This window comes from Cygnus atratus, chromosome 17, assembly GCF_013377495.2.
Source record: "Cygnus atratus isolate AKBS03 ecotype Queensland, Australia chromosome 17, CAtr_DNAZoo_HiC_assembly, whole genome shotgun sequence".
Lineage (NCBI taxonomy): Eukaryota > Metazoa > Chordata > Aves > Anseriformes > Anatidae > Cygnus > Cygnus atratus.
The window spans coordinates 4,053,302-4,067,424 of record NC_066378.1 but is presented as its reverse complement, the minus strand read 5'-3'; the positions used below and the strand labels follow the sequence as shown (position 1 = coordinate 4,067,424).

The following is a 14,123-nucleotide window of genomic DNA, read 5'->3' as shown; positions in this document are numbered from 1 at the left end:
AAGAAGTGACTTTGTTCTGCAGCTAGGCAGGATAAGCAGTGACTTGAGCTGAGACGGTATCGTATAAATGATCTGTTTTATTCTGAAGAGAACTATTTACAAAAGAAGTAGAGCATTGTTTTTACTAAAAATATGCCTTTATAGATTTTTATAATATGTATCTTATAAAAACCATACATTTATTTACATTACTGCTACATACAAAAATTACAGCACTGTGGTTTATGTACATATCTATAGATACATTCTTTCCGCTTGTCCCTGCTGTGTGCTTTTTCCCTTTCAATCTAAGGGAATTGTTCCTGCAGCACCCAGACGCTTCCTTTCTTGGCTTTTGGTTAAAACAATCTTGCTTTTTATAGCCGAGTGGGGAGTAGAGAGTTTGCCTGCTGCAGAGGCATATCTGGAATTTACCATCCTAAGTAGGACAAGTGCATACAGCTATAAAGTCCTTGTGCATGCAGCACTGCCTGTAACCTCACTTCTCACTGCTCTGTGCAAAATTATTCCGTTGTCGTTAATTGATCTAGCATCCATCTTGATGGCAAGTTGCTGATCTAAGTTTATATTAATATAAAGTGCTAGTGACTTGCCTTTCATTTGCATGTACATGTTTCTTGTTTACCATTGCTTCCCTTGCAGTTTGCTAAAGGGAGATTCATCCCCTTTCCCTTATGCTAGCATAGTCAATGCTTGCCCAGCCACCTGTTACTTAACTGTGGGAAAGTTCTTTGTAACCTTAATCTCAGCAGGCATCTTCTCTCTGTGCAACAGGGACTGTGCAGCACGACTGGTTTATTAACCATTATCTCAATAGTAAGGGTGAGTGCTGTGTTTGGAGCTGCTGATCCCACTCTTAAAATCTACTTTGGGATCCTGAGTACCTGCTGGATTAATGCGCTCCCTCCATCTCATTCACTGGAGCTGATGTTTCCTTTTTGCCATGTGTCTTAGAAGTATCAAGTACCACAAGTGGAGTGAGTGACTCCTAACCCAACACTGCAAGGACAATTCCAGGTTCCTGGCCATTACAGAATGGGGGTGAGTGTTTTAACGACAGTTCAAGGTGAAATAGACGGGACCTTGTTAAAACATGACATGACAAATGAGAACACGAAGGACTGCACTGATAAAGTTTTTAAAAAACAAAACAAAACCTAGCTGCTATGTTAAGGCAGTTTCTGTTCCTATTGAGTAGCAGCTCAGCACAAGGAGGTCTCCTTTGGTCTGTTGTCCAGTTCATTAAAACCCAATTTTCTTGTATTTCTGGGTTTAGTAGTGCAACTAAGTCTTTCGGATTAAGGGGTTAGTTTTAAGAAAGCACATCCAACTGGCACGTTGGAACATTCTGACTTTCTTCTTGCAATCTCTTCCATCACTGTTATTAAATAAATAAAATTTCAATGGGATTAAATAGGTTCCTCCTTAAATGAAGAGATGTGCTGTGCATTTCAATTGCCTACTCCTGCAACCGAATGAGTCACTTTCCTCTCAGCAAACATGTAGCAGAAGGCACCTTTCTTCATCTCATTACTGCATCTTCATTGGATAACTTAAGGCCCTTGCCTTAGGATTGCATACATACACACAGACAGACGTCCTCACAGGGACGGAGTCCCACACAGCTGCTGGGTTTGTGGTTTGAAGAGCTGTTGGGGCCCAGGAGATGACAGCTGACAGCAGAATAAAAGAGCTGTGAAGACCAAGATGTTCACATGGCTCTCCCAAAAATACGCAGTGTCATTTCCACAGAAACACTGGATGACAACTGTTCACAGGTATCGCTGGCATCCATCAGTCCACGCCTAATTCTGCAGGTATCAGTTTGTCAATGCCAATGGGCATAACTGAGTCCTGACAGCAGGAGATGCTGAGCACATGCCTCGTGTCTCTGCCCTGTTAAGAGTCACAGCCTAGGTATGATGGGACGATGAGGGTTCGCCATCCTGAGAGCACGCTTGGCACTGCGCTAAGCCCCTTTCCTTCACTTGCACAAGTGGATACAAGCAGGCACTCAGTGGAAGAGAGACAAAAGATTTCATTTTCTTTCCTGCCAGTCAGGCTACAGACTCTCTAAGCATCAGACAACGTTGGTGGTGCTTTACCTAAGAATTTCCTGGAGTAGGTTCTAGAATCCAGGCTTCGTTGCTTTCAGGTAAATGTGTTTTACCACTCAGGTTTTTATCATCATTCTCAATCCCAAAGAGTACTCTGCTCCTTGCAGAATGGCCCAGTGGCAGCTTCATACTAATAAGGAAAAATGGGAACGCACAAATCTTTGTAGGCAGGAGGGATATTTGTACTGAGGTATTATGTATGCCCTATGCACTAGGTAAGTTAAATAGTTTCAAAAACAACCCACCAAGCTCTTACCTGCTTCTTAGAAGGAGGTGTTCAATACCTAATTCTAGCAGAAAGCCTGTGACGGTAAATACTGAGCAGAGATGAGCAGCTTCCTGTAGGATGGTGTTTTAGCACCTAAGTTGCTGAGCAGGGCAGAGCTGAATGTGTACGTCGTTCCATCTCCTGTGGGACAGCGTAGGGGGCAGCCTCCTCAAAGCAACGGGGAAACAAATCGGGGGCTGTGGGTATTGTGAGCTGGGAGAACGCGTGAAAATTGCATAACAGCAGCAGGACATCTCTGAACGTGGCCTGGTGTAACTCACTGTTTTATGAAGGTAGACTGTGTTAAAGGGAAGAGCTGTAAGGTGCCCGTCCAGTGCGTAGGGAAACGTATTGCAGGATTTCCAGCACCACTGTGTGCATACACCAAATAAGCTTTTTTTTTTTCCTTATCACTGATCAAGTCTTGGTTACAGCAAAGCAGGATCTGATCATCTTCAGTTAAAAGGAGATTTGGCAACCTGCTTGCCGAAGGGTTGAGTAGTAAACGACCCACAGGAAGAACAAATGCTGTCCATTTACATCAGGCCATAGCTAATAGTACCGTGTGGGGGCAAAGAGCAAGCTACAGGATCTCCAGAGCTTTGTAGGTGCCCTAATTGCCTGTGGTTTAGTGAAGGTAGGTGTGTGCATGATTTCTAAGGATCATGTCTGCCAACCCAGCATCAGTTGGCCATAGATTTCATTATGGGTAGGCTCTCGATGAGTTCTTTTTTGGGGGGTGGGGTGGCTATGCAGTTAAAATAACAGGTTTCTTAGTTTGGGAGGGGTACATGGCTTTGGGGAAAGGCGTGTGACTTGAAGTTCCACAGCTACCTTTGCCATCAGTGGGACAGTAGGTGCCCCAGAACTGAACATCCACAATATTACTCAGTTTGTAGTCTGTTGTAGATGGTCTATCTTCTGGGGAGAAATCCTTAATATTTTTGTGCAACTGCAGACTCTGCAACTCTTCTCTCTGTAACAGGAGGGAGCTGTAGAAGACGGTAACATCAGCAAGCTTACAACTGCCCTGATCTGCAAGGAGCCTGGCTTTCCAGTGAGGGGTGAGGAGCTACATAGAGCCACAGTGGGGGGACAGTGCACAGGCAGGATGTGCAGTGAGGGTTCGTCTTCCGCTGTAGGGAAAGCTTCACTTGCCAAAATATGGCAATGCTGGGGCTGGAGCAACTCCAGTCTCAGCGGGATGGATGGAGGGATATCACAGCTGCCAGGCCTGGAGGGCGGTATAATGAACTTCTCTCTCCTCTTGCGCTCAGCTCTCTTCTCCCCCCTGCACTCACTGTGATGGTAGTTCCCAGTCTCCTGCTCTGCTTTGTCTTGGGGCTGCTTATTTCCTTCTCCAGCATGAGAATGCTTTTAAGACAATCGGATTATTCTTCACAGCAGAAACTAAACTGTGTCAAAGCGCCTAAAATATACCCTGAAGTTTACCACTTCGCTTAAAGAATAAGAAAAGTTGCTTTCAATTAGTAGCACATTGTCAATTTGCAAATCTCCAATTCATGTAAACATTTGGTTCAGACCAGGTGCGGTGTAAATAGTGCAGAGTCTCAAGGGTTAACTCCTTTGCCCCCTTTTTTTTCCTAGTGGATCAGTTGGGTCCATCAGCAAATGGGGCAGCTGCCCCCCTCCCCATCTTGAAGCAGGAATTGGTGGAGAGGTTTCTCTTTTTCAAACTAATTTTTCTTGAAAAAGGAAAAAAGACGGTTCCCTTCTGCCCCGACGGGCTCGTCCCCCTGCGGCTCCGGCCTGAACACGGGGGAGGGTCTGGCACTCCGCTTTGCGCCGTAGCCACTGGAGAAGGAATAAGCAAGCTGGCTCCATTCCTTCGGGTGTTTGTCCATCAGCTGCTGGTCAATGACCCTGTGCATGTCATCCTGCGGTGGAGGGAGAGGAGACGGGTGTTAGCGGCAGCTGATGCTCAAGGGGAGCTTGCACAGGGCCGCGGCTGACACGGGTGTGAAACAAGCGGTGATGAGATGAAGGAAGGATGACAAGTGTGGTGACAGCTCTAGCTCCCTGCCCAGTGACAGGTTCAGCCTCGTTTGCCACTGTGAGCTTTTTAGCAAGCAAGGAAGGTAAATCATGCTGTCTGAGGGGTGAACTGCTTGAGCAGTCTCACAGTGGAGCATCGTGCCTGCCTGGGACTCTGACTATAAACTATGCTTCTCTGCTGCCTGTAGCTTTTAAATGTCCCCTTTGGGGAGAGGAATAAAAAAACCCAAATGCAGCTGATGGCAAAGCCAGGAAACATAAGGAGGTCTGTCCTGAGCAGGTCTCTGCACTTGCTGCAGGCAGGTAGGTGCAGCAGAGCCGCCTGCACGGCCCTGTTACAGGGGGTTCCTGGGGGAAGGTGCCAGCGGGAGCAGAAGGACTGGGACCAGGCATGGGCCCACCAGACCCCATGTGGGGTTTGTACCAGACATTAATGACAAAAACTGTGCTCGTCCCTTAGACCAGTTCCTTCCAGAGAGCTGGCAGAGCGGGGTGGAGCTCTGACTGACAGCTTGGCACCAACGACTGCAGTGTGGTTTTTTAAACGTACCAGAAACACTCTGCTTTAATCCATGTTTATGGCACAGTGAAATTGCTCCACACAAAATAATTAGTCAGCTCTGCTGCTGCTAATGACACGTGCTAATGTGTTCCTTGAAAACCTGGCTATCAATTCCACAAATTTTAAACCTTCAGATCCATTGTTTCTACTCTAATTGCGTAGTTAAACTGAATCTTAGTGAAAATTTGTGTACACAAACTAGCTCCACAGGAGAAGTCACCTATTCTCCAGCGATTTGGTCCCTGATTAGGACCAAGAGCACTGCCCGGAGGGAACAAGGTTATCCTGGGCAGGCTGTAGCAGGGCAGCCCCCTCAGGGCAGCACTGAGACAGTCACATTTTCCTGGGGTACCCATAGACCTGTCTCTCTGCCAACTGGGAGGGTTGGCAGGGTCTCAGCAGTCACTGGCATCACGGACCCTGCAGTGAAGACACAGCCTCTGCTAGGAGAAACCCTTAGTGAAACCTGGTTGCCCCTGAAGGCCACCACAAGCTATTTTCCATGGCCCTGGAGGGCTCAGATGCAGGGCTCCCAGCCCTGCATCTCCTTGGCACAGCATGGGAAATCGGGCTGCCCAGGGCCTTGGGTGCTAGCACCCATAGCCAACAGCTGCTTGGGATCCTGGTTTTGGGGGCATCAAGCTGCATTGGTGGCCTGGAAGCTACTGAGGGGCTGAAATTACTGTCTGTTACAAGGAACCTGTTTTTAGGAGCAGAGAGAATTCACTGCTGGAGAAGCTGCAACATGACTGCTATTGAAATGGTCTGAGCTGCTCTTTACCCCTTTCCTCTCTCCTTTGGCTGTTCCTCTCTCAGTTTCCCAGCTGAATTTAGACATCAGACTGGGTGCTGCTCGTGGCTGGGCTGTCTGGCAGCCTGGGGAGGATGGTAGTTTGTCTGCCAGCCAGCAGGCAAGGTCCCGAGCCCTGCGAGCCACCAGCGGGGTTCAGAGGGGAGCAGGAGAGGTGAGAAAGTGCCACCTTACCTCTTGTGACACTTCCAGGAGGGAAAAGGAACAACAGCCATCGCCTGAACCTGAATTAAGTATGAGAGGATTCCCCAGGGGAGCGTTAGGGTGTGGAGCTACATGGACTGGGGAAGCTTTGGATCTTTTTAGAGCAGGACTAGAAAGGGAAGAGGCAGAGTTGAAGAGGTTAAGGCAAACATCAGCATTAAGGTGAGACAGGTTTCCAGAAGCGAAGCTGCCATGTAGAAATTTATGGCACTGGGATTTTGAAGGCAACTCTTCTGTCAGATGACGTGGGCACCCGGGCTGCAGTATGTCAGGTCTGTGTCCTTGGTTAATCACAGAAGGAGGGACAGATTTGATTTTATGTATGTATTATATGTGTGTGTATATAGAATATATTTGCAAATATTGTGCTATTGAGAGTGTTCTGCCTTCAGGCTCCCTGTCCTTGTCCCATCCATGACTGGGGAAGAGCTGTGGTCCCTGCCTTGGTGTGGGGCAGGGGCACAGGAGTGCCTGGGGGCACAGCGGGAGGACAGGCAGCAGGGCCATGAAACCCTTTTGACAAAGCGGTCCGTAAAGCTGGATGCCATGACACTGGTGTGCTCTGGGCCTTCAGGGCAGGAGTTTCTGCTCTTTTCAGGAGGAGTGAGGCAGAAGGAGGTGTAAGCGGTGTTTATCCTCTTTGTGAGCTGGAGTCAGGCTCCCTCACATGAGATAAGGGCTGGAGCTGCCCAGGGTAACCCCGGGGGCTGGCAGCTGTGCCCATGCAGGCTGCAGCTCTCCACTAGTGTTGCAGCATTTTCTAACCTAACGGTGCCACTGTTGCTATTGCACTGAAGCCACTGAGCTCTTGTTTCAGAGCAGCTCTCCTCACTTCTAAGTTTGTTCCATCTTCATTCCTGCCCCAGTAACCCCTCTCTTGTCCCCAGTCAGATAATGACAAATACCAGCGTGCGTCAAATTAGGCATGGGGGCAACGTGCAAGGCCTCTCCTGTGCTACCCTTGTGCTAGGCTTGGACCTGTGATGTTTTGACATTTTGCTTGTGGCATATCTTATAGCCCGTATGACTAGCTGCTCATAGAAAACTGTAATCTTGATGGTCCCCCGTAAAGTGCAGACTAAAAGTGTGCAAGAGCAACATTTTGTCATTTAAAGTCTCCATATATGCCCAGCTAAAGCAGCGAATCTCATCCCATTTTACTAGAAACATTTGACTTTGCAAGGAAGTCCCCAAAATAAGTAAATCACCTGGCTTCTTTTGTGAGTCTGTAGCTGAGCTTCTGTTCTGGGGACGCCAGGTGCTTGAAAACTATTTTGCTATGGTGTAATAGCACTTCAGGTCAGAATGTTGGAGACAACTTTCTGCAGTGTGAATGGGCCTGATCCTCATCTCAGGCTGCTAGGAGCAGGACTGGGGTTGCTGTTTCGCTGTGGTTGGATGACGGTGTATGAAGACAGAAAGCAAATGCCTATTGTCAAAACTCTAAGATGGGGATGTTCCAGAAAATACAGATGGTATTAAGCAAGTAGGTTTGAATTGATACTTCTCATTCAAACTGAAGCAGAACTTGCAGAGTGTTTAGTATCACTTACGAGATAATGAGGCTGAGAAGCAAAATCCCAGCCTGTACTTGAGGAAGTTTTCCAGATGCTAGATATGCTGAATCCACAGGGTTAATGATACGTTGATCTCAGCCTGGCTTTCCCCATGGTGACCTGGGGGGTAAAGCCTCACTGCAGGGTGCTGCCCCTTTTGCCCTGGCCTGGTGCTGGGGGATGCAGGATCCTGAGGGGTGATGGAGAGTCCCCACTGGCCTCTCTTGCTGGATGATGGTGAGGACAGAGACAGATGTGGGTGATGGCAGCAGTGAATGGAGCAGGCAAGGGGATGGCAGGTGCTTGGCAAGGGCGCAGGGAGCTCACCTCAAAGGCAGGAGGGGTGTACGACTAAAGCTGTTGGTACAGGAACTGAGAAAGGCCACTAGATCAGAAACCAAAGGAGCCAGATAGTAAAAAGCCCTGAGGAAGCAAACTGTAAGCAGGAGAGAGAGAGAGAGAGAGAGAGAGAGAGAAAGAGAAACGAAAACACAGTGGAGTTGAAACAGGAGCAAGGTTGTATGGGAAAGGTTTCTACTGGTCAGGCTGGTTGTTAGTAGAGTTGGGGTCTTGCACGGTCTGTGACAAATTACTGTAACTAGCTTGGATCTTTTCTCTTACATCTGCTCATTTTCTGTTAAAGCTACCCTCCCTCAGTGCTAGTTTCTTAGAGGACACAGCTTTGTTTGCTGTCAAGGGCTCTCCATTTTTGCATGGGTCTTTCCCACTGACCCCAAGCAGAGCATCTCTGGGGCAGCTGCCAAACTGCTATGGGTTTGAGATTTGATTTTTGTTGTTATTGATATTTTTCTTTTCTTTTACCTTGGTGGAGAGCTGGGATTTTAGCTTTTTCATCTTGCCAGATCTTCTGAGTGGATGAAAACAGTGCAGCTATACCATGAAACCATCGCCACAACCGTCCTGCCTCCCACCCTTCTGTTTAGTTATGGAAACACAAGGACATGCTGTGTTCACATATCCACAAGGCTGCGACCACCCAGGGATACCTCGCATGGACATCTCCCCAGAGAAACATCAGGTTATTCTACAAAGCATACGATACCCGTGCCACATGCAACCATGAGATCCAGTTTGTTTCCCCATTTTAAATGGATATTCCTTTATAATTAATTAAAGGGATATAACTGTATAACTAATTAACAATTCACAGCTGAAAGGATTTGAACAGAGGGCTGTTCCCCCCTCATCTCCACCCCCTCCTCCCTGATTACTACGGCATCACTGGCTTCTGCAGAGCTGAAATCAAATGCTCATATCTACCGATGCTTAGGCTGAGAGCACAGTGAGCCCATGGGGAGGGGGAAAAGTCACCCAAAGGTGACTGTGCATCCCTGGACCCTGCCCTGAGGCGATGTGGGGGCTGCTCACCTGCCAGGCCTCCAGCTGCTGCGAGAGGTTCACCTTCTGCTGGATGGCATCCAACAGCTGGCTGTTGAGGGACATCATGTCAATCTTGCACTTGGCGAGCTCCACCTCCACCGCATTCTTCCTGGGGGGAGAGCAAGAAATGGGACATTTGACTTATTTTTTAAATTATTTTAAGGAAATGTTAAACATATCCTTGAGGAGAAGTCAACAATTTAGTTATTTGGCAAGTCTCCAGATTCTAAACAGTTCATCTCCATTGGAGGACTGGACTGTCTACTTATCTGAAGAGTGGGCCAGAACTGCAGACATCCTCACTATAAAAACAGCAGATTTCAGGTAAGCACGTTATAAAAAAAAAATAGGAAAAGATATTCAGATACGCTACTGTGCAAATAATGTAGTATGCTTGAATGATGTGCAGGATATGCCATTAAAAATGGAGAACTAAAATGAGGTAGAATCTACAAATAATTTTTTTGCATTTCCTCTGTTCACTAATGCATAGGAAATGAAATGGTATGTGTTAAAAAAAACACAAACAAGAACAAATAATCTTTCTCTGCTCACTCAATCAATAAGTTGCAATATAAAACAAACAAACAAAAAACCCTCAGCAATTACAACTCTGCTTTCATTTTCTAGAGATAGGGACTTGGATGGAAGGAAGAACTGAAGGAAGAAAGTTTATTGTGCCACTTGCTTCCTGAGAATGAGAAACTGTTAAAATTGTTTGAATTACATATTAAGTTTTAAAGAAAGCTCCCTATTTCAATGGGGATGTGCTGGCCGTCAGGAATGCTGCTGCTGTGTGTTTTCCCAGGCATTCAGTGGGCGGATGAGCCCATGGCTGAGCTCTGAATGTGTGACGGGTGGGATGCTCCAGCTGCCACAGGGTAGTGGGAAGGAGCTATCCTCTGGAAAGGAGCAATTTCCTAAGCTGCCTGAGCTGGGAAATGCTGCTCACTGTGCTGGGAGAGCACAGGTAAGCGCAAACTGCCTGGCCTTAAGTTTTCAATTAATTGCTGTGTGATGCGAAACTGTAATGTGACTTGCTGTGAACCATTTTTCCTTGAAAATATTTTTTGGGGTGAATAATTGCATCTTATTAATTGCATCTAATTCATTGCCTCCTAAGAGCTCCCTCATGCTCTCCTACAGAAGAGCAATTTGGGAATTTGTGTTTATATTCCAGGTAGTGGTTGCTTAACACCTTCTATTATAAGATCCTATTTTCCTATTGCTTCCCATGTTGCCAAACTTCAGCTTCAAGCTAAAAATTTTCCATGCCAGATGTCTGCCTCAGGCAGTGATTTTATTTTTGTTCAGAGGGGTTTTTTTTGGTAGCGCTTCAACAAAACTGACTTAACCCTTGAGTTGCAGGGCAGGCAGAGCATCGCATGCCTGTCAGGCTGCTCGCTGCAGGGGAGCAGCCCCTTAGTCTGCGGAGGGGTGCTTTCATTTCCAGCAACGAGATGCCCTTGTCTGCTTTCACTTGCAGCTACTGCTCATTAATCACTTGCCACTCAACCATGCACACTTGTCACGTCCCTTTTCTCTGGGCTTCTGCCACTACAGGACAGTCAGCTGTAAATGTTAGTGCTTTGTCCCAGCAGGGTCATTAACCACTGCAGAGAAGCCGTACCTTTCCACTCCCAGCTATGGGTCTGAGCACCTTAAATAGCTTTTTGCTATGAAGCTCCCCATTGCTGTTTGGATATTACAGTGGGATTTATCACGGCGGCAGCGTGTTGCCATAGCCACAGCAAGAACCAGCAACCCACATGCATGGGAAATGTCAGAACAACCTCTCCACGCCTGGCTGTGCAGCTGGGATGCTCTTGATTTGTGCCAACAGATGGAGGTGTAACAGAGGACAGTGACAGGAATTTGGTAGCTGGATACACAGCCAAGAGCAGCACGAATGATTAGGTCACATAAAAAAATAGTATCTGTGCATGCAGACTTAGCCCCCTGCAGCTGCAGGGGTACAATGCTCTCACCTCCTCCTCTTTCGAGCACCTGAGGAGTAGGCATGGCTGTAAGGAGATAGACTGGTGGTATCCTGGCCCATCTCATTTTGGAGGAGATTATCAGGTGTTTCCTTTCTACCTAGAGCACAGGGGGTGAATGTTTCTGTCTTTCTGCTTGGGGAAAAGAGTGCTTGGGGCAGCACTGTTCAGCAATGCTGTGGGGCAGTGTGGCAAGCTGAGGCGCAGCGCCAGGGAAGGGGGGTACGGGGCAGCAAAACTGCAGAGGTCTGCAAGGAGGAGGACAGTGAAACAAAGATTCAAAATGGTGGGAGAATCCTGACCAGAGAAATAGAGAATCATAGGACTGGAGATGCAAAAAAGACCCTGGAGCAGGAAAAGAGAGAGAGTGACCAGAGAAATGGTTTAGGGAAGAGGTCTATGCAGGGCTGTAATGGGGATGGGCAGGGGGCAGGGAAGCAGGGCTTGTGTGACTGGAAGAACAAAAGAAAAATAAGAAGAATAGGACAAGACCTAGTGATTTCACTTGCTGTGCCTCAGACCAGTACCACAGATGGCAAAACAGGTTCACAGTATTCTTCTAAACACTCCTAGTCCTGCCGAGAAGAGGCTCCTGGGATCTCCTGCTCTGCTCCTGACCTCCTGGCAGCATTTTCTACCACCAGCAAGGCTGAGACTTGCTCCATTGCTTTGTCACAGCTACTGAAATTTCGGGAGGGTGGAAAAAAAAAATCACCCTGGAGGCATCTGCTGCTGAGGAGCTCCTTTGTTGCTAACTCAGCCTGGCTTTGGCTGTTCACCCCACTTACTTGGCGATGGCTTCATCTCGGTCCCTGATGGCCTGCATGAGCCGTTCGCTCGTCTCCTTGTCTTCAGCAGCTCCTCGCAGCCGGTCCCGCTCCTCCTTCAGCGTCGTCATTTCCACACTCAGCAGCGTGACCTGTGGTCAGAGGGGAGGCATGAAACCCAGGGTCACTAGGACAAACACACCATGAGCAGGGGTAAAAAAAAACAAGCCAGGTGGGCCAACCTGGAGACTGAGGTCCCCTGCCTGTAGGAGAAGCTGCATCTGCAAGCAAAGGGCTGCTAGTGTTGGTGCAACCCCTGGTGAACCGTGCTGGCTTGCCTAGGGGTGCGGGCAGTGCTGTTCTGAGCAAGACAAGTCACCAGGGTGAACTCGGTCACATTCAGCAACAGCACCAGGAGCTGTGCAGCCATGTGGGGCAGGACCCACCTGTGACTTTGTCAGCTTTAAACCCAGTGTGGCACCAGTGCTGAAACACCTCCCTCTTTGAGCGGTTTGTCTTGTGCATGCATCCTTTTAGTCCTTACTCAGACTAAATCGTTGCCAATATCATCTAGCAGCAAGAGAAACTTCTTTTGCTGGGGGAAACAACGATATCATTGTGTCTTCCAAACCGGTATGAAGCTGAAGACAAAGGATGTGAAAATTCCCTTTCATGCCACAGAAGGTGTTACTGGCACGTCTTAAAATTTAATTAGACTTTAAAATACGTGCAGTCTTAAATAGTCTGAGAGATGATCTGTTGTTTTGGTCCTGTGCAGAGTGAGTTAATAGGGTGTGAAATCATGCAAGGATCGCATTAACACAGCTCTGCAATATTTCATACACATTTAATTTCTTTGTTTATGGCACACGCGTGCTCCGTTACGCTGCTCCACCACCTGGAAACCCTTCCAGCACCTGACCCACCTCCCTTCTCTGAACACAGCTTGGTAGTACGTGAGTCCTCAAAGAAATCTTAAAATAGAGGGCAGACAGTCAAAAAGGGCTCATCACATTGAGGACGTGGGAGGATCTGCTGCTAGAACGGCATGGTTGGGTCGGGGGGAAGGCAGGCGTGAGTGCAGCGTGTCTGTATGCATGCAGTGGCTTTGCTGTCCTATGCTGGGGAATGGGGAAACCCTCCCTGAGCCATGCCCTCCTGCAGCCCAGCGTGGGACACACCGCTCAGAGTGACGGTGTGATGGAGAGCAGGGGTGGGAGCTGTGTGAAAGGTGCTGAGCACTTCTGCTGACATCCCAGGGTGGTGGTGGTCGTGAGTCAAGACGCAAAACTGCATTTGGGGATAGGTTTGGGGTTTGCAATTGCACCAACAATTGTTGGGATTTGCAGGCAGGGAGGGTCCTGAAGTCCTTCTATGCTAGGGACTTTGGGGAGGACCAGTCACAGCAGAGCGCAACCAAGTGTTGCTCCCTCCTGGTGTCCCATCAAGGGTACATGAGCCTGAGAGCTGTGCTGAGGAGGTGCTGCATCCAGACAAGTGTGCTGGTGTACAGATGTTCACTCAAAAAAAACAACTGTGAGTAAGCCTCTCACGGTCTGTCAGCATAGCCAGGCTGCAGGGATCAAACCCTTGTTTTCACCATCTCAGGTGTTCTTAAGGGTGAGGGAGGACCTGCAGGTGGTGCACAGCAATCCCTGGCAGCACAGCCAGAGCATGTCTCACTGGTGGCAGTAGTCTGGACCCTTGAAGATGGTGCTTAGCGTGGTTGTGTTGCTGAGAGGAGTGGTCCTCAGGGAAAAACAGGCACTAGGGCTGCTTCCTTGCTGCAGTCTGCATCTAATCAGCTGCTTCAGCAGCAAGGCATCCTTGTACATGCACAGCTGTCACTGACAGGAGTATTTAATGATGCTCTTGCTCTTTTTCCTTTGGCACCATGGTGGGAGCTCCCATAGCCCTACATGAGGCTGTCAGACCCCGGGTTGTGCTGACTTTTTGGTCAGGGACCTGTTTTCTTTTCCCTTCTCCAAAGGGATACAGCAAAAGGGCGATACAGCAGTGCTGGCAGTGCTGGCAAAGCCAGCCAACAGTGTTAACCCCGTTCTCTGCTCCAATGCAATAGGTGCTACATGAGCAGCTGTGCCAAAGGCTGCTTCTGCCACAGGCTCCAGATCTCCCCTGGCACGTGGAGACTTCCGCCATAGAGACGGGGTTTGCCAACTGTCTCCTTGGGTGCCTGTCTCCACTTACTGCTTTTGGTATATGACCTTGGACGATCCTGCTGGTCTCAGTGTGGATGGATGCACTCTGATTCAACTCTTTGCATGTGGAGTTTTGTTTCAGGGTTGAATCATTCATTGCTGCTGTGTTTGCTTTAGTGTTAGCCAGTCCCTGTTGGCCCGGGGTACTGCCTAGTGCCAGGTTGGGTGATTAGGGTTCTCTAGGTGTGCATTTAGTGAAGCTGCC

At 48.3% G+C, this 14,123-nt stretch overlaps 1 protein-coding gene across 1 annotated transcript in view; it reads right to left on the bottom strand.

Moving 5' to 3' along the window:
• Positions 1 to 4,082: 4,082 nt before the first annotated feature.
• BICDL1 (BICD family like cargo adaptor 1) overlaps positions 4,083 to 14,123 on the bottom strand; it is a 48,350-nt gene continuing 38,309 nt past the window's right edge. The window contains exons 9-11 of the mRNA XM_035556913.2: positions 11,721 to 11,851; positions 8,924 to 9,044; positions 4,083 to 4,283 (exon numbers count right to left, since the gene is read on the bottom strand). Coding sequence (XP_035412806.1) covers positions 4,083 to 4,283; positions 8,924 to 9,044; positions 11,721 to 11,851 — 453 coding nt within the window. The remainder of the gene's footprint in view (positions 4,284 to 8,923; positions 9,045 to 11,720; positions 11,852 to 14,123) is intronic.